At 33.7% G+C, this 18,669-nt stretch overlaps 2 protein-coding genes and 1 pseudogene across 2 annotated transcripts; 2 read left to right on the top strand and 1 right to left on the bottom strand.

Annotated features, from left to right (window-relative positions):
* The first annotated feature begins 845 nt into the window (after window positions 1-845).
* On the top strand, window positions 846-2,305 carry LOC123904871. The gene is made up of 2 exons (XM_045954476.1): window positions 846-1,396; window positions 1,482-2,305. Exons 1-2 carry the CDS (start codon window positions 910-912, stop codon window positions 2,303-2,305), a joined length of 1,311 nt encoding a protein of 436 aa, XP_045810432.1. The 5' UTR covers window positions 846-909.
* Window positions 2,306-11,046: 8,741 nt separating this feature from the next.
* LOC123911524 (kunitz-type trypsin inhibitor-like 2 protein) lies at window positions 11,047-11,818 on the top strand. Its single transcript, XM_045962952.1, has one exon. The coding sequence runs from the start codon at window positions 11,078-11,080 to the stop codon at window positions 11,735-11,737; it is 660 nt and encodes a 219-aa protein (XP_045818908.1). The 5' UTR covers window positions 11,047-11,077; the 3' UTR covers window positions 11,738-11,818.
* A 2,004-nt stretch (window positions 11,819-13,822) lies between these two features.
* Window positions 13,823-17,321, bottom strand: LOC123911523 (annotated as a pseudogene).
* Window positions 17,322-18,669: the final 1,348 nt, after the last annotated feature.

Genomic DNA, 18,669 nt, shown 5'->3' with positions numbered 1-18,669 from the left:
GGAGTAGTGAATGTAGTAGTAAGAGTAGAAATAAAATGTGTTTGTGAGAGGAGTAGAAATTTTAATATTGGTATGATAGTTTGATAGTAGTAGTGAATGAGTGATTGTGGAGGTAGTGTGGAGGTATGTATTTATAGTGTTGAAGAGTGTGGTGAGTAGTGATTTAGTTAATGTGTTGGAGAGTATGGTAATGATGATGATGATAATGACTCACGTCCAGACGAGGTACCAAACTATCCAGAAGATCTTGCCGATCTAAGTGATGAAGAAGCACTTGAAACACAATTATTAGATCACGGCAACGACGACAACGGTGACGATGACGACAATGAAAGAAACCAAGATGGTGCATATAATCCTCCTAGCCACATCCAAAACTTAGACCTCACACTTATTGATCAACCCTCTCGTGTTTACCTCCATGAAAATGTACCACTTCCAGTAAATGCGGGTATAACGAAAGGGATGACATTTTACACCAAAAAGGAATGTTTGGCTGCAATAAAATCGTGGCACGTCAAACAATCACGTGATTATCACATCGAGAAATCTGATACAACCAGGTTCGTCATTAAATGTGATAAACCACCGTGTCAATTTGCCTTGAGAGCGGCATATAGTAAGAAAACTGAGCTTTGGGGGATTGCCACTATCAGTAATAGCCACACTTGCGTATCTGTTGGTATGTCTCAAGATCATCGTAGGCTTGACACTGCTATGGTATGCGACAACATTGTGCCGCTTTTGAAAAATAACCTTGGTGTCACGGTCAAGTTTATAATTGATCACATAAGAGCCAAATTCAACTACACCATCTCATATCGAAAGGCTTGGAGTGCCAAAAACAAGGCGATCGAACACATATATGGAAGCTGGGTGCAATCATATCGCGATCTTCCACGGTGGTTGATGGCAATGGAGAAATGGGTTAGTGGGACCGTTATCAGGTTCGAGACTAGTCCAACAGCCATCCATGGTGAAGTGCACTTCGAGCGTTTGTTTTGGGCTTTCAAACCGTGCATTGAAGGTTTTGCGCATTGTAAGCCAATTGTGCAAGTTGATGGTACGTTTTTGACTGGAAAATATAAGGGGACGTTGTTGTTGGCCGTCGCCCAAGATGGGAACGATCATATTTTCCCCGTCGCATACGCAATTGTGGAAGGGGAGACCAAGGATGCATGGAACTTCTTTCTTAAACATTTGAGAGAGAATGTCACTCCACAAGAAAATATCTGCTTGATTTCAGATAGGCATGCATCTATTAAAAGTGCTTTTGAAAACCCTTCAACTGGATGGAACCACTCTTCGTCGCATGTGTATTGCATTCGACACATCGCGCAGAACTTTATGAGGGCTATCAAAAACAGAAAACTTCGGAAATATGCTGTTAACATGGGTAAATATCTACAATTATCTAAAGTTTTATACAATTTTAGTTGCTCGTACTATATTAAATTAAACATATTTTTTCGACTCCATAGGGTATGCACCAAGCGAGCCTACATTCATGTACTGGCGGCATAAGATTGCGAAAAAAAGTCCAACGGCTTTGGCGTGGGTTGATGATCTCCCGAAACCAAAATGGACGCAAGCATATGATGGAGGTATCCGGTGGGGTCACATGACAAGTAATCTGGCTGAGGCAATGAACTCAGTGTTCAAGGATATCCGCGGGCTACCAATCACAGCTTTGGTCCAAGCAACATATTATAGGATGGCAAAACTTTTTGTAACACGAGGAAAGCAGTCAGCAGCTGTGTTTGCTTCTGGTCAACAGTATACTGAAGCGTGTCAGGAAAGGATTTCAGAGGCAGTGCATAAGTCAAACTCACATGTAGTCAACCAGTTTGATCGGCAAAATTATACATTTATAGTGGAGGAAACTGAGGATCCCCATGAAGGCCGACCAATGGATATTTTTAAAGTAGAGTTGAAAGAAAAAATGTGTGACTGTGGAAAGTTCCAGGCTTTACATTTGCCTTGTTCGCATGTTATTGCTGCTTGTTCTCATGCTAACCTTTCCTATGAACCATTCATTGATGATGTCTACAAAGCTGCCACTGTATTTGCTGTGTATGACAGACCCTTCCCAGCAGTTCGAAACCAGGGTTTGTGGCCTGATTATTTAGGTGACGTTGTTTGCCCCCGCCTCGATATGAAAAGAACTAAGAGAGGACGTCCAAAAAATTCTCGTATTAGAACTGAAATGGACGAGTTCGAAAAAAGAGAGAATCGTTGTGGCTTATGTCGGGTGCCGGGTCATAAGTGTCATGAATGTCCTAATGCAGCCGGACCCTCAAATTAAATGTAATTTTTTTTAATGTAATTTCTTCCGTACGTGTTTCTATTATGTTATCAATAAATTAATATCATATTTTAAATAACACATATTATTGTCCACATTCATACGATATCAAAAAATAAACTAAAATTAGTAAATTTAGGATTACATCATTAATAGAATTACACAAACATAAAACATAAAATATTGACATAATATGAAAAATAAACCAGATACAATAATTTTATATTTTCTTAATCATTTTCAATCATAATAATTTTTATTTTTATAAATTATTATTATTAATTTCTTTTTTAAAAAAAATAAAACATTTTTAAGTATTTTTTTTGAATGAAAACGAAAAAAAAAAAACAGCAAAAGACAAAAAAAAAAAAAAAAAAACAAAAACTGGCAAAGATCAGAATTCCCCTGCACTCTTGCGCTGACCGAGGCAGTCAATGGCCTAGATGGGAATTGCGCCATCTCCCTGACATGGCATAGATGCCATTTCCGCCATTACCCTCACATGGTGGAATTCTGGATTCCGCCATGTGCTTTACACTGTTCCACCCACATTCCCTCCAAAACAGGGGTATTACGCAAATTTTTTCCAAAACAGGGGTATTACTCAAATTTTGAACAAAAACAGGGATACAGGAGTAAAAAAATCACCAATTAATTCTACCAAGTGATTTGAGTCAAGTCATTCATAAGTTCTATTTAAAAAATGAATTAATTGCTCAAAAGAATTTAAGTTTGATTGTTAAGAGATAAAAATACTTTTTATCAAATTTTACCGACTAAACTCTCAATTTTCAGGGAATCCTATCCATATGTCAAATAGATCATGACATAGGGGATAGAAGCCTAAAAAGAAAAATAGGATAATAATATTAGTAAATTAGGAATATAAAATAAAGGATATTATAGGCATCAAAATAAGGAAGGGGAAGCTTAATAAAAAAAATAAAAATTTATATTAATAGAGATTATAAGTCAACGAAGTAATTGTTGGGAAAAACCGGCATAGAGAAAATAAAAGAATGCAATCAATAACATAAGGATATAACGTGGAAACTCCAAAACTGGAGAAAAACCACGGTCGTTGTCGTAACCGACAACCAGAGAATAAACACTATGTGAAAATTGTTACAACACATAGACTACCCTCAACCTTCCCAGACCCCCAGTACGCCCACACTCTCCAAAGCAAATACCTAACTACATCTCACAACACTATAATAAAAGAGTACAAGAGAAAAATAGAAAAAGTCAGCAGATATAAGCTTAAAGTGCTACGGACTGGTGCATTGAAACAAGGAACTTGAGGTCTCTATATAAAGCATTGAGCTCCTCCCACCGTTCACTTCTCTAAGCAATGTAAGACTTTTACAATATAATTTTCTTGACCTTTTTTCCGTCATTAGCAATGTGAGACTTACATTGCAATCAACCCCAACAGTAATGACGTAAAAGGTTTAAAGTTATTTTTAGATAACAAATTGTTGGTATGTTAATTGTTACTGTGTTTCTTTTTTTTACACCTACTTGAATTTTGAACTTTCAACTCCTTTAATTTTTTGCTCAACTAATTCAATCAGTTCAAAAAATTGAATTACAATCTCACTCCGTTCAAAGTACATATACTTAATGTACTTATTTTTGCTTAGTAAAACTATGGATGCCCTATGAGCTTAGCTCGGTTGGTTGGGGCCTCACATTTCATATGTAGAAGTTAGAGCTCGAATTTTGGACATTTATTCATTTTAAAAATGAAATTTCGAACTCCTAAATTACCTAAAAAATAAAGAAAAAAAATATAACTATGGATATGACCTCGTGAGCCACGATGTACTTTCATGAATATAAATATGGCCCACGAGAAGCTTGTGAATATATTTTAATGACAAAAAAAAAAAAAATCTAAAGCATAGAGTGTGAAGGGAAAATAATCAAAATATACAATTTCAAAGCGCAAAACCAAGGCCAAAATCACAATAAAACAGACTCTTAGAAAGAATAGTTCTGGTCCTTTAGCTTATAGTTGGGGTACAATTTTTGACTTATGTATATAGAGAAAAAATTTCTAGAAGAAATGAATACATCTTGTGTATCCCATAAATTCTCAATCGAAGATTAGTTATTACTAATGACGGTAGAAATTCCGTATCAATATTATAGTAAAAAAAAAAATAGTAACACTCAAGATAAGAATATCAGACATATAGTGTAACGACCCAAATTTATTATTCACTACGTAAGTGTTTAATTATTTGGTGACTTGATTTTAAGTAAGATAATAACTTTAAGTTATTTATCGAGAACTTTAGTTAACGCGCGAGTTAGTAAGAGTTAACGCGAGTTGGGCCTTGTGAGCTAGAGGAGAGGGGGGGGGGGGGGGCTATTTAGCCCTTGTAGTGAGAGAAAGTCTCACTTTTTCTTGTTCTTAGAGAAGTAGAGAGAAGGGAGAGCAAGGGCAAAGGCTTGAAGGAGAGATTCGAGGAGCAATCGTCGAGCTTTCGTCGGATTAAGGTAAGAAAGTAGATTTTATATTCGTGGGTGATACGAGAAAGGGGAGAATGTCGATTTCTCCTTAAAACGGAATTTGTAGTTTTAGTTTGGATGAGTTTTTCTTAATGGAAATCGAATTTAAGGTTCGTGACATGTTTAATATACTCTTAGCATGATGTATGAACGAATTTAATGAGTAAAAACGGAATTTGTAGATGTTTGAACTCAAGAACATTGTGTTTTTGTGAGTTTTGAGTAAAAGTGATAAATCTTTACTTTTTCGAGCCCGACTCGCTTCTTTTCTGCTGGTGGATCGTCATCAGGATCGGGGCAGTAGATTGGGATATTCTCGTTGTTCCCTTCTATCTTTATCTTTTATTTTTCGTATTTTTCATTTAATTATGTACTTTTTACTTTTCTTTTTAAGCAAAACAATTATGTAATAATGTCATTTGCTGACAACCTCCGATTAAAAAATAAAATAATTGTTTGCTTGTTTATTATTGAATGCATGTTAAAAGCTATAGGCAAAGTTCCAGTGCGACGATAAAACAACTTTTGTGATAACAATTCACACCTTGATACAAAGAACACTCAGGTGATTGCTTAGAAAGCACGGAAGTTAGAGAGACAGAAAGATGAGTAAGGAAGATAGTGTCCATGAGATAAATGTTCGACTTTCCAGATACTGAAGCCAAGTGAGAATTTGAGCCAAATATTTCCACGGTATTATCAATTTCTTTCTATACACTTATGAGAGTATCTGTGTACTTGTTTATTTTATAGAACTTGCGATTATTCTCTGCTGACCGATTGATTTAACTTATACACATTGAGGCAATTTATTCATTAAACTCTGAGCCTTTTTCAATCCACCCATATATATTATTATCCTTTGCTAACCACTTTGAGCCGTAAAAATAAATATCCCTTTCTTTCGGTGACAAACCAGATTATAAGCCTAAGACCTGAAAAACAAAGTATTTACCCTCTTTGGAGTTAGGTAGAGATCTAGTTCTCTTGTCTTGGCAACATTTTAAGAGACGGATTACATAAAAAATTCCATAAAAAAATAGTCTCTTCAAAAAAATTTCAAAAAGAAAAAGAATAGAAAATAGTGATAGAATAAGGACCATACAAAGTCACATCTAGTCCTCAAAAGAAAAATTTCTTATGTACTTCATCAAAAAGGTACTACAGGTAACAGGTTGCACCTAAATAAGGCCAAGTAGTTATACTTAACTCTAATTTTTAAGCCTACTTTCCCAAAAATATCCTACCTTTACCTAAGTCACGTTACAACCCATAAAGACCTCTAATAATGCGTATTTGTTTTAACTTTGATTGGTTGTTTAGAATCCTTGCAAGCCTATGGTAAAATGGCAGGTCTCACGTCGATTGAGAGATACTCTTTCAATATTGAGCGAAAATGTGAGAAGAGAGAAAAAGTTGAACATGGACTCTTGTGGACATATGTTGTACTTGCTATATTGACGTCTCTTGGACCAAGTGCTGATTGAACATGATCGCTGCAGTAAAGATCGGTGGTACCATTGCCGACAAAATATAAAGGTTGTGAATTGCCTGTCATATGAGTTATTTGTTGTTTCACTTGCGATTTTGTTTGGTAGGCATGTTACTCGAGGACGAGCAACAGTTTAAGTGTGGGGTTGTGATGACAGTCAATTATATGATATTTTTAGTAGTAATTTAGGGTAGTTTTAATCGCAATTGAAGCACAAAAGCAAGCAAATACCTGGAAAAGTGAAGTTACTTGTCCTAGAAGCAAGAAAAGTGGAAAAAGCATAAAAAAAAAGGGCAAAAACGTAATAAACAGCGCAAGCCATCGTACCTACGATGAGATCCAGCGTGGCGAGATGAGAAGGCGGTTTTAAACAGATTGCAATAGAAGTAAGATTAGTAATACTAGGGTTACTTTACTGAAACTTAATCCGGTAGCCTATAACTGATAGCAAGGTATAATATAAACGCCACTTGCCAAGCTGATACACCTAAAAATATGCTATTTATTTAGTTAATTTACTATTATATTTTATATGTTTTTATTTCGATTCCGAAGTTTTATTATATAAATAGTCACTTATTTCTCGTATTTTAAATAAACAGATAAAAAGTGTACGAGTTGAAGAAAGGAGCGAAAACGGACCGAAAAGGAGCAAAAATGGACAAAAAGGCCACACATGTGCAGCCAATTGGGCCACACATGTGCAGCCCACAAATGCTCGCCAGCCAAGCCAAGATGGTGCCCGCCAACTGGCCAATAATGCTGCTCGCCACTTGCAGCCCAGTGGCGGTCGCCACTTCCTTTTTCATCAAGGCCACACGTTTGATCCAACGGCAACGCGGAGAATTTTTACAAGTCCCACATCAGCCAGTTCTTGTCTTTTCCTCCTTGTATTTTAGTATAAATAGGCTAGTTCTCTTCACTCAAAAACATAACACTTGACTTGGAGAATTGAGAACTAGGCTTAGTACCACAAGGTTTTCTTCTCTAAAGTTGAGAGTTTAGTATTATTTTATTCTCCGTTGAGAATTTAATAAGTTTTTTTTATTTCCTACCGTTACGCTGTCGGAGTCCGTACTCGAGATTCCTTTTGTTATTTCAGGTTCTTATTTTATTTTATGGTCTTATTTATTTCTTGTCTTTATTTTATTGCTTTTATTTTATACTTTTAATTTTTGTTTTTATTTTTATTATGTCTATTTATTTATTTGCTTATTTTATTTTTATGTCTTTATTTTTAGTTATGTCTAGCTAAATTTAGCGTTGCTAGGATGTGTAGTTAGTAGCTAATAGGGGTTCGGTAGTTAATTCGTGCTTAATGGTTTTCAACCACCAGTTTTAAATAAATACATTTTCAAATAATTCGTCACGAGAGTGAGGATTGTTTTAAAGGCAATAAACCAACATTGACGAGAGTTGAGGTTTAGGGTCGGATAGTTAAAACTGACCGTTAGTTCTAAAGTCCGCGAGAGCTATTTAGGATTGATGAGTTTTATATTGATTTTCAAAGGTACTTATATAGGTAAGTGAGTGCGTGAGAGCTGAGCATTTATTTTATCTAAGTATAACGCTAGTCAAGATTTGCGAGAGCTGAGATTAGTGATTTTAAATTAAATATAATTCTTGAAAACTGACAACTGTTTTATTTTCTTAAGCAGTTTTTAATTAAACGTTGACTATAATTCGTCACGAGAGTGAGAATTAATTAAAGTAAAAATCAATAGAGCGAGAGCGTGAGATTTCTACTAGATAGTAAAAACTGAACATTAACTCTAATTCGCAACGAGAGTTGGGATTAGAGTTAATTAAATTATATTGCTTTTCAAAGAGTATTTTATTAGCGGGTGTGAGGACGAGAGTTAAGCACCACCTTTATAATTTATAATACTAGTCAAGATTTGCGAGAGCTGAGATTGGTATTTTTAAATCAATATAGTTTCAAAAATTTAACAGTTTGTCTAGCGCGAATTAAGCATTGAACCCTCTGAAGCAACTAATAGCACGTCCTAGCAATATTTTATTTACATATTAAAAATCTAAAAAATATTTATTTCTCTTATTTTAATTATTCAATTAATCAAAACCCTTTAAATCATTAGCCTTAGATTTACAAAGCAACACTAGAATACGGTAGGTCGATTATTGGTCCTTTGGGTTCGATATCTTTTAAAACTACACGACACGACTGTATACTTGCAGTCACGTTGCCCTCCGATCACAAGCAGGAGTAAGGGAGGGATTCGAAACACTTAACCATTCGGTGTGGACACACACACCCTTTTATTATTATCGTTCTTTATTTTCTTGTCCTTTATTTTATTGTCCTTTATTTTATTGTTTTTTACTTTTATGCAAAATTTTCTCAAACAAACAAAACGAATGCAAAAGCACTTTTACTTTATAAATTTCTTAGCGAAACTAGTACTTTTGGCACAATCCCTGTGGAGAATGATAACTTATCACTTTATTACTTGGTTGCGATTATGTGCACTTGCAGAGCCACCATCATTATCCTAAATATTTCTGATAAAATTTCTAATTTTTTATTAGAAATATATATACACGGGACCCATTATTTATCACTTAAACATAAAAATTGAATAAATAACTTTACAAGAAATAATTAAGACAATAATTCAACTTATATTTTAACAATATTATATAACAAATTTTTAAATATTTAATCTTAGATAAATTTTCAATATTAATATACTGACAAACTCAAATATCAAATAAAAGTCAATAGAATGCACGAGTCTTTAAACTAGTATAAATATATAATATCCATGCGTCGCAATGTTGCCGTGTTTTTTTTTATGATAGGTCAATATTTTCGTAGGTAAAAATAATAATTAGTGTTACACTACATAATTTAATTTCAATTTAATACATGATGATTCAACCAAATATTTGTAACTGATAAACATATAGGAACAAACGAGATAAGTTTTTTTTTTCGTTTTTTTATACAAAAGAAAGCAAGGAAAAAAGATATTGAGGGTGATTTTGGGTAAAGTAACTAAAAGACTCAATGTTAAAGTCACTTATTTAGATTAAAAGCAAGGAAAAAAGATATCGAGGATGATTTTGGGTAAAAATGACCTAAAACCACTGATGGAGGATGAAGAGAATTCAAAAGAAAAAATTAGGGCCGGCTTGTCGAGGTAAGCAGATATGTTAATAACTAAAAGATTCGCGCTGCGCATATAAAAATCAGGTTGTGTTCTTTGGTGAAGGAATTAAAAATTCCCCATAGACATAGTACAGTACCCCACACTATCATCAATTCAAATTTATTCTTACTATTTAACAAATTTATTCTTACTATTTTAAATAGTAATGCTTCTTTTTTTTTTCTGAATAAACCATAACGTTCAACTAGGGAATACTTTAATAATTGATCGTAAGATGTGTTGTGTCAAGTGTGAGTGTGTTAAGTCTCACATATTGTTTAGAAAACTGGAGATTGAACACTTTATAAATGATATGATCCATAAACCTAATGTCTTAAATTTTTGGTTAAAGTGTGGTGTCAAACTCACTTATAGATTTACTCTGAGTCCAATGTGAATGATATCCTAACTGCTCCCTCGTGACCCAACAAGATGCACAAATATACTCTGATATCATATCTATTTTTTTAATGTGCATAATTCTCCTTTATCAAATCATTTTTAAAGTGAGAAGTGTCACACTTTATAAACTCTGGTATGGACATATCTTTAACAATCTCCCTCTGTGTAAAGGCAAGTTTTAGCACCAAAGAAAACCAGTAAATTACATTTCACTTCATTCTCTCTCTATCACATATACTAATTTGAGCTTTGAAGAGCTAACATGTTTTGCAAGTACTTTCGCCTATCATGATTCACCGTATCTGAGCTCTATCTCCATAATGACCGTCTCAAGCCTCACCATCAGAATCATCTAGTTATGCGCGGAGCAAATCAGTGGTGCCATTAGTAAGAAGATTCTTCCTAAAATCTTCTCGAATCCACTCTCTCTACTGATTCAACCATTTGAATTAACTCCGATCTGAACTTGAACATTCGATGGAAGAGATCGGATCTAACCTGTTGGTCAGAATAGGTGATGGCCAATCCGTTGAGCAATTCGTCCATCGGAGGGGGTTGTACCTGTAGGCACTCCGATGCTTAAGTCAGCAAGAGAATGAGAGATACTAGAAAGAAGAGAGAGTGTGTAGAATTGAATATCTGGCTCTCCTGTATAGGAGAGCTTATATAGTTGCCCCCGGCGCTAGGCCAAAAGTTGGTCAATTGGGCTGGAATAATCCGGCCCAATTGACTCAACTGCCAAGATAGTCCCTGTATCGTAGGGGAGACGGTTATTCGCCCCTATCTTGGTTGGAGCCGTTCCACTATAAGTGGGTAATGGATAAGCTTCATGACTCAAGTGACAGTTAGATAATTAAGCACGCACTTATAATGCTGTGAAGCCGTTACGTCGTGGAGAACACGTCATGGGCTGACGTGTCAGGGAGACCTCCCCTTATTAGGTTGTGCCCCAAATTCCGGGCAGGAGGGTAATTGGGCCAGCTCTTGGCCCAATCTAAAACAAGACCCATCCTTCTCCTTCTCGTTTTCCTGATCCATTTTTTCGAGAAATGTGTGTCACATGCTATGTTTAAAAAACAAAGTATAATTAAATCAAATCAAATCAATGAACATGTCTATATATTGGGACAGAGGCAATTAATTGGTCCACCAAAACACACTAAAAATATACTTATTAAGCAAATAATGAAGTTTGTTTGTTCTTCACTCACCCTTTCCTTCCTACTTTTTGCTTTCGTCACCAATCTTTCACCATCTTTCACATATAACAATGGTTTCCCAATATTGAACACAGCATTTGAGCCAATTCATCCATATGGTAGTTACTATATTATCCCAACTTTTTTTGGCGTTCGTAGTGGAAGATTAAAACTAGAAAAAACTGGTGATTCAAAATGTCCAGTTACTATCTTAGAAGAAGATTTTAATAATACTCATTATTTACCAGTAAAATTCACCAAATTAGTAGATACAGAATTCGACGAGATAGTGACTGGGACACCGATTGAGATTGAGTTCACAAGGAACAAACCTGATTGTGTTGAATCAACAAAATGGTTGATATTTATTGATAATGTTATTAATAAATTTTGTGTTGGCATTGGTGGTCCAGAAAATTATCCTGGTATGCAAATAGTGAATGGCACATTTAATATTCAGAGATATGGTTCTTCATATAATTTTGTATTTTGTGTTGATGGATCTAGTGCTTTTTGTTCGGATATTGGGTTTTATAATAATGGTGAAGGTGGAGGACGTTTGATTTTGACTGACCAAAAGATTTCTGCTTTTGTTTTTTCAGAGACTTATTCTTATGAAGATGGAAATATTAGATCTGTTGCTTGAATTTTCTATATCTAGATTATGTAACTTTTGTTCTTGTTTTGATGAATTATGTGCTTTTATACAAGTTGGAATGTTGAATGTTGTTCATATATATATTCCCTCAACTTTTCTTATTATTGTTCTGTATCAATAGATATATTACTGACACTGCCTCCACCCTTCAAACGCTCTTCCATCTCTCTACAATTTCTTCACTATGTAGCTACCGCCTCCGGTGAGGCAACGAGATGTAACTACCTCACCATCCTCCGCTTCACCTTTCAACCCCAATAGGGTAGTGAACCCTCGGGGGTACTTTAACCGCCGGCGTGCCACCGAGGTTGCCCCTAAATACCTTATCCGCTTGGGCGTGCTTAGGTTTTGAATTTTGTTGCATTTGGTTTCCGCCAAATCGTAGCTGTGTTGCTCGAATGGCCTAGGCCTTCCGACTTGGTGTTTTCAGATCGTGTTGATGGCCACTTGCTCGAAAGGGCTAGGCCTTGCGAGTACGTAGGTGCAAGGTGCTTCTTGTTCTTGTTACCGTGTTAGCAGTCGGGTTCTCTCGCACTTACTATAATATGGCTATTATGTTATCTCGTTCATCGATTCTCTGATAATTGTCTAGGTCTATTGAAATATGCAGGTTTCGAGGCTTCAGGTTTGTATCTAGCGCGTCAGTGTCGTTTAATATCTGTAATGTATCGTCATTGATGTCAGACTTTTTCACTATCCTCGTCATTCTCGAGTTTGACGTTAGACTAGTGATTGGCTCGAAAGAGTCATTTGCTTGTTATTATTGTTGTTGAGAGTTGGTTTTTGGACTCTGATTAGTGTTAGGCCGAACTAGTTGGACACTTCAGTTATGTTTGCATTAGTGGTATGGTATTATTTAGGGCTGAAAATGAGTCGAGTCAAATTAAACCTAACCTAATTGAGTTCGAATCGACTCAATAAAATTTAGTTTTACTCGAAACTCGGCTCGAGTTCATCACAAAATATTTTTTCAGCTCAAACTCAACTCGATTCAAGCTCGTGGACAACTCGGTTCAACTCACTAGCACGAATCAAATGAAACAAAAACAAAAAAAATACATTTATTTTTAAACTGTTTTCTCAAATATCAATCAAAAAGTTAACTAGGGACCATATAATTTAAATTAGGCCCAATGATTAATTTTGTCAATCAGAAACTTTTTTATTAGTCTTGATGTCTTTTAAAAGGTTGGCGGTGTACTCTTTATATAGAGTAATAGGAGAGAGTCAAGAGTGTATTTTTTCGATGTGGAACTTCAAAGTTCAAACATTAGCATTGAGGTTTTCTTCGGTGTTTCAGTGTCCTGCAATCGGTTCAATATACATCTCTCACTTTTGTTAATTACCTCCACTTCTCCATGACCACAATACTCTCTCATTTAATTATTACCGTTTATGCTAATGCTAGTTAGCGTCAACGTAGACGCTAGTGTTTAGAGTCAAAACTTTTACTGTTTGTCAATATTTTGGATGCTACCCTGTGAGTGATACTAAAAAGCTCTTATATTGTCCTATTTTTATCTTATAAAGTAAGATTTTTGTAGATGCTACAGTTTTCTTGTAGGGTTCACCATCTCATATAAACCACAAAATATAAATGAATATAAATCCTCCCTAATTTAATTCATTTCACACCAAAACATATCCATGTCACAAATACACAACACCAAAACATATCCATTTCACAAATACACAACAAGGCTAACTACATCTATGACCCTTTTGATAAATAAATAAATACTGCATGTAATGTAAAATGATAACATCAAAATATTGTTTATAGATTACGGATCTGGATTTCCTGCAGTATAATTTGCACGCAGTTTCACGCTGTTTTGGATTTCGATCGTTAGATTAAAATCAGACGGCTCAAATTATATATTAATAAAATCAGCTGTTTGTAATCTGAACCATTCATTTATGATCGGATGGCTGAGATCCGAAATCGCGTGAAACTGCGTGAAAAATTTACTGCACAAAATCCTGTTCCATAGATTACATGCAATAACATATACATAGATAGAAATTAAAACACAACAAGGCTTGACTTATAAAAAGAAATACACAAAGATATGCATATCACCAAAAAAACACATAAACCTAAATATCATTTGAATGATCCGGTTTGAGTATCTTCTAGTTTAACTACGTATAGATCGATCATATGTGAGTCTTGACAGTACGCAACAATATTAAAACTTTTAATAAAAGTATTTCCCTCTTATTTATTTGCTTTGAGATATTAATCTCTTCAATTATATGCATTAAAATGACGGTTTACACACTATAAAAGGGAAACAAATTATAAGAAAAATGTGTATCATTGATATACTCCATAGGATAACCTTGGTGTCATAAGAAGTTGCAATGGAGTTAACTTAGGCAAAGTTATACCCAACCCTTCTTTCATATCAACAACTTCATCCATTACCACTTCTAAATCAAATGCATGAAGCAAACGAGCAAGTGTAATGAAAATCACTTGTGTAGCAAACATAGCTCCAGGACAAGCTCTTCTCCCTAAGCCAAAAGGGAGGTATTCAAATTGATAACTTTCATGATCAATTTCTCCATTTTCATTAATAAACCTTTCAGGTGAAAACTTTTCAGGCTCTGACCAAATACTTGGATCTCTATGTAATTTCCACACGTTTGCAAACACACGTGTACCTTTTGGTACATTATAGCCTTGAATGTAACAATCTTCTAGTGCTTCATGGGGTACTAATAGTGGACCTGGGGGTATAACCTCAAAGATTCTTTGACAATTGCTTGCAAATAAACTAGATTCTTGATGTCTGGTGATTCTACCCTTCTGTCTCTACCTATGTGATGATCAATTTCCTCTTGTGCAAGCTTTAAAACATTCTTATTATTCAACAATAAGGCTAGGGTCCATGTCATTGTTGTGAAAATTGTGTCTGACCCAGCCAACATAAGCATCTGAGGATTATAAAAAATTGACTTGTTGAAGAATAATAATAATAATAATAATAATAATAATAATAATAATAATAATAATAATAATAATAATAATAATAATAATAATAAAAGTAAACGTTGAATAATAATAATAATAATAATAATAATAATAATAAAGTAAACCTCAAACATTTTAAAAGTTGACAAGGAAAGGAGACAAATAATTCTTAAAATTAAATAGTTGCGCTAAACTAGATTCAACTTTGTCCCATAAGTCTTAGCTCAAGTGGCAAAATGCCAAAATTGTTAGGTCGGACGTCGTGATCCGGGTTCGAATCCGGAATCTCATAATTATATGTGAATTTAATTTCAGTGGATTACCGCTTCATCTAAGACAAAAAAAATCAACTTATTTCTTTAATGTAACTAAAAAACTAAACTAGATTTTGTAATCTCGAATATAAGTAAAACTCGGCGCTAACTTGGTAGGGATATGACTATGGTTTGATCTCCATAACTGCAATGGGAGGTGGTTGGAATTACTTGATGCTAGAAATGACTCCCGAATCAGATTGGACGGCCCAGTGGACCAGATACTAGTAGTGAAAACAAAAAAAAAAACTTAACAAACTCTATGTCATGATTACTTTAAATTTTATTTTTAATTAACTCTTTTTTTTTTACAATTTAATAACTCTTTTAATATCCATGAAACAAGTTCATGAGAAAAGTTTTGTAGAATATATACAATTATAATTTTTATTACTTTTAAATTTTAAATTTTTTTTTTTAACTCAAGCTGTCGCCACTTTTCTCTTCTTCTAGCTTGATCTATCGAAGGAGGATGATTTAAGGTAAATTTAGGCTCGGAATCACCCGTCTAAATAGTTTGTTATTTCTCTTTAAGTTAAATGTCATTTTTACTGATGTTTAGTGTTTATTTTGTTTTTTTTTTTGTGATTTCGTCATCTTAGTGTGACATAGTTTGTTTTGACTTCTCGTCTTAATACAATCTATTTTATTTTCCCATCTTGGTAAGGTGTTCATTTGTTCCAGGTTGAAAGATTACGTTCGATCTGTGCAGATTCAATCAATGACTTTGATGTTATCAACGCTATAGATTCAGAGGCATGAATATCATAGCACTTCAATATAGTCAAATATGTTTTGGGTTTTGCAATTTGTCGTTTTATGCTATTAACACGGATGTTGTGAGTTTGTTCACAGATTCATTCTTTTTATTTTTAACGATTTTAAATTTGTATTGCATCGATATATTTTATTAATTTGAATGAATGGATATGGTTTATTTAGTAAAAAAATGAAAAATAACTATCTTAATTTTTTAAAGGGTGTGAGGCAGTTTTTTTTTCCCCTCTATGTAGTGTTTAGTAAAATTCTTATTATATTTAGTGTACATGAGAAATGCGGGGAGATATTCTTAGATAGTCACGTGATAAAAAAATTACATTTGATCACACTCACAAAAAATATTACATCAATTATAATAATTTAAAAATTAAATATGAAGTATTATTTAATTATTTTTTGAAGTATTTATTTATCTTTTGGTGAGTTTGTAGTAAATAATTTCTAAATAAAAAACATTGCAAAAGTTAAAACAAAAGAGAACATGCATACCGTAATATTTGCCTTGATGATAGTATCACGATTATGACCAGAAGCAGGATCATCTTCAATCACAGAAAGCATCACATCAATGAAATCATGTTTATCATTTGACTTATTCACACCAACAACTTCATGCTCTTCAATCCAGCTTCCAACAAGTTTATCCAAATCTCTAGCAACTCTTTTCATTGATTTAAGCACTTTTCCTTCAAAACCAAACCAACCAATAACTGGAATCAAATCTGAAGGAACAAATTCACCAGATATATGCATATATTCTTTTATAAGTTTCACAATATGACCATGTTCTTTATTATCCATATCTTGCAAATACTCAAAATACCGTTTCCCACCAATCATCTTTGTGATTATATTAAATGTTAATTTTTCCATCCATTCACTAATCACAACCTTAACCTTGTTTTTACCATTAACAAACAACAATAAATCCCTAAGCAAAGTATCGATCTCCGATTCATAAACATGTTTCAACGATTCCACACGACGAGATGAAAGTAACTCAAGCATGGTTAATTTTCTTAACTTAATCCAAAATGGACCGTAAGGTGCAGCTCCGAATGAAGCATAGTTATAACCAAGATAGATTCCATGACTTGACTTTGGTCTTGAGCATAAGACTTTGTCATTTGTGGTGAAACATTCTTTGATTGCTTCTTGGCTTGAAATAACAAGGGCAGGGTATGATCCTAAATTGATTTGGAAAATGGGACCATATTTGTCTGAAAAAGAAGCAAAGATTCTTGCAAGGGGTATTTGGTTTCCTAGTAGATGAAGGTGACCTATTAAAGGTAATGCATATGATGGTTGTGGTGGTTTCATACCCTTTAATTTGCTACTAGGTTTTTTGATCCTCCATACTTTGTATAGAAAAATTAATGTTATAGCTAGTACTATAGTTGTTGGGTATGAAAGGAAATTATCCATGTTTTAGTTTTAGATAGATAGATAGATAGATAGATAGATAGATAGATAGATAGATAGATAGATAGATAGATAGATAGATAGATAGATAGATGTGTTACATCACATGCATGATTTTGAGAAGAACTATCCTAGTCTTAGTATTCTTATACTGATTATATTTCAAAAATTAATCATTGGAAAGTAAGCGTTGTTATTAAATTGTTATTTATTTTTATTTTTGCTTCACAATGTTGTAGCCAAATATTAAAATTCACAATGTTGTACGCCTTTTTTTCTTTTGCGATTGATATATTTGGTGTCGGCTAAGGGTAGAGTAAGACTTGGACTCGGCTAGATGGACGCTAAATTAGATTCGATGCTTATAACTGACGCTACTGTTTAGCTTCCGACGTTTTAGCATCGATTTAGGGCCCTATAGCGTGGGTTTTCAGCCGACGCTAAATGTTGATTTACTAGTAGTGTTTGTTCTATTGAATCAAATACATCGATTTTTATACAAAACCTAATGTTATATCTAGACTCGTAGGAACTACTCCCTCCGTCTCATTTTATAAGACCTTCTTTGACTAAATACACTATTCATATGTCTTGTTTTAACCGCATTTTTCTAAGAGTATATAAATGTAAATATTATCATATAAGATCGTGTTTGGTTTGTTTCGATGAATATTTTTAAAATAACAAATTTCTATAATTTTTACTAATACACAATTAAATATATTTGTAATCAAAATTATGTATTGGCATATGTACAATGGTCAAATAATTCTTATATTTTGGGAATGAGGGAGTATTATATTGTATATATATATATTAAATAAATAAAAAAATAACATTCAAGAAAGATATATAGGGATCAAGTGGTTAATAAACTACCCCTAGCTAGGACGAATTGTTCGGAAGAACCCCAAGTTCGATTTTTGGGGAACAATTTTTTATCAGACAATAACACTGAAATGTCTGAGATTTTAGTGTAACAGTCAACTACGACTCTATTTTTAAATACCAAAATTTAAGGTTATAGCTTATAAGCTCATATTGTGTCCAAAATAAAGCTCATAAGCTGATATAACAAAAAAGAAATTTGTTTGGTAATATTTTCTCTAAAAGAGGTTATAGCTTATTTTTAAAAGCTAGCTTATAACTTAAAACTTATAGTTTTTTCATTTTTTGTCTCTCAATTTTACCTTGTCATTTTATATGTCATTTCATATTTATAAACTAATTCAACTGTAATTTTATCAAACACTACAAATCCAATCAACTAATTTATCTCATATATAAGCTATGAGTTTTTTTCTTTCTACAAAACATAAGCTACGATTCTACAAAACATAACCTATGAGCGAGTTCTGTAACGACCCAATTTTTATTATTCGTTATTTATGTGTTTAATTAATTGTTGTGATTGCTTTTAATTA

The sequence above is a fragment of the Trifolium pratense genome, linkage group LG2 (genome assembly GCF_020283565.1).
Source record: "Trifolium pratense cultivar HEN17-A07 linkage group LG2, ARS_RC_1.1, whole genome shotgun sequence".
Lineage (NCBI taxonomy): Eukaryota > Viridiplantae > Streptophyta > Magnoliopsida > Fabales > Fabaceae > Trifolium > Trifolium pratense.
The sequence above is the reverse complement of the archived record's forward strand: the minus strand, read 5'-3'. Positions and strand labels throughout refer to the sequence as shown.

Coding starts and splice junctions, on each gene's coding strand:
- LOC123904871 (XM_045954476.1), top strand. CDS start 910: ATGGCAATGGAGAAATGGGTTAGTGGGACCGTTATCAGGTTCGAGACT. Junction 1,397..1,481: donor GAAATATGCTGTTAACATGG/GTAAATATCTAC, acceptor TCGACTCCATAG/GGTATGCACCAAGCGAGCCT.
- LOC123911524 (XM_045962952.1), top strand. CDS start 11,078: ATGAAGTTTGTTTGTTCTTCACTCACCCTTTCCTTCCTACTTTTTGCT.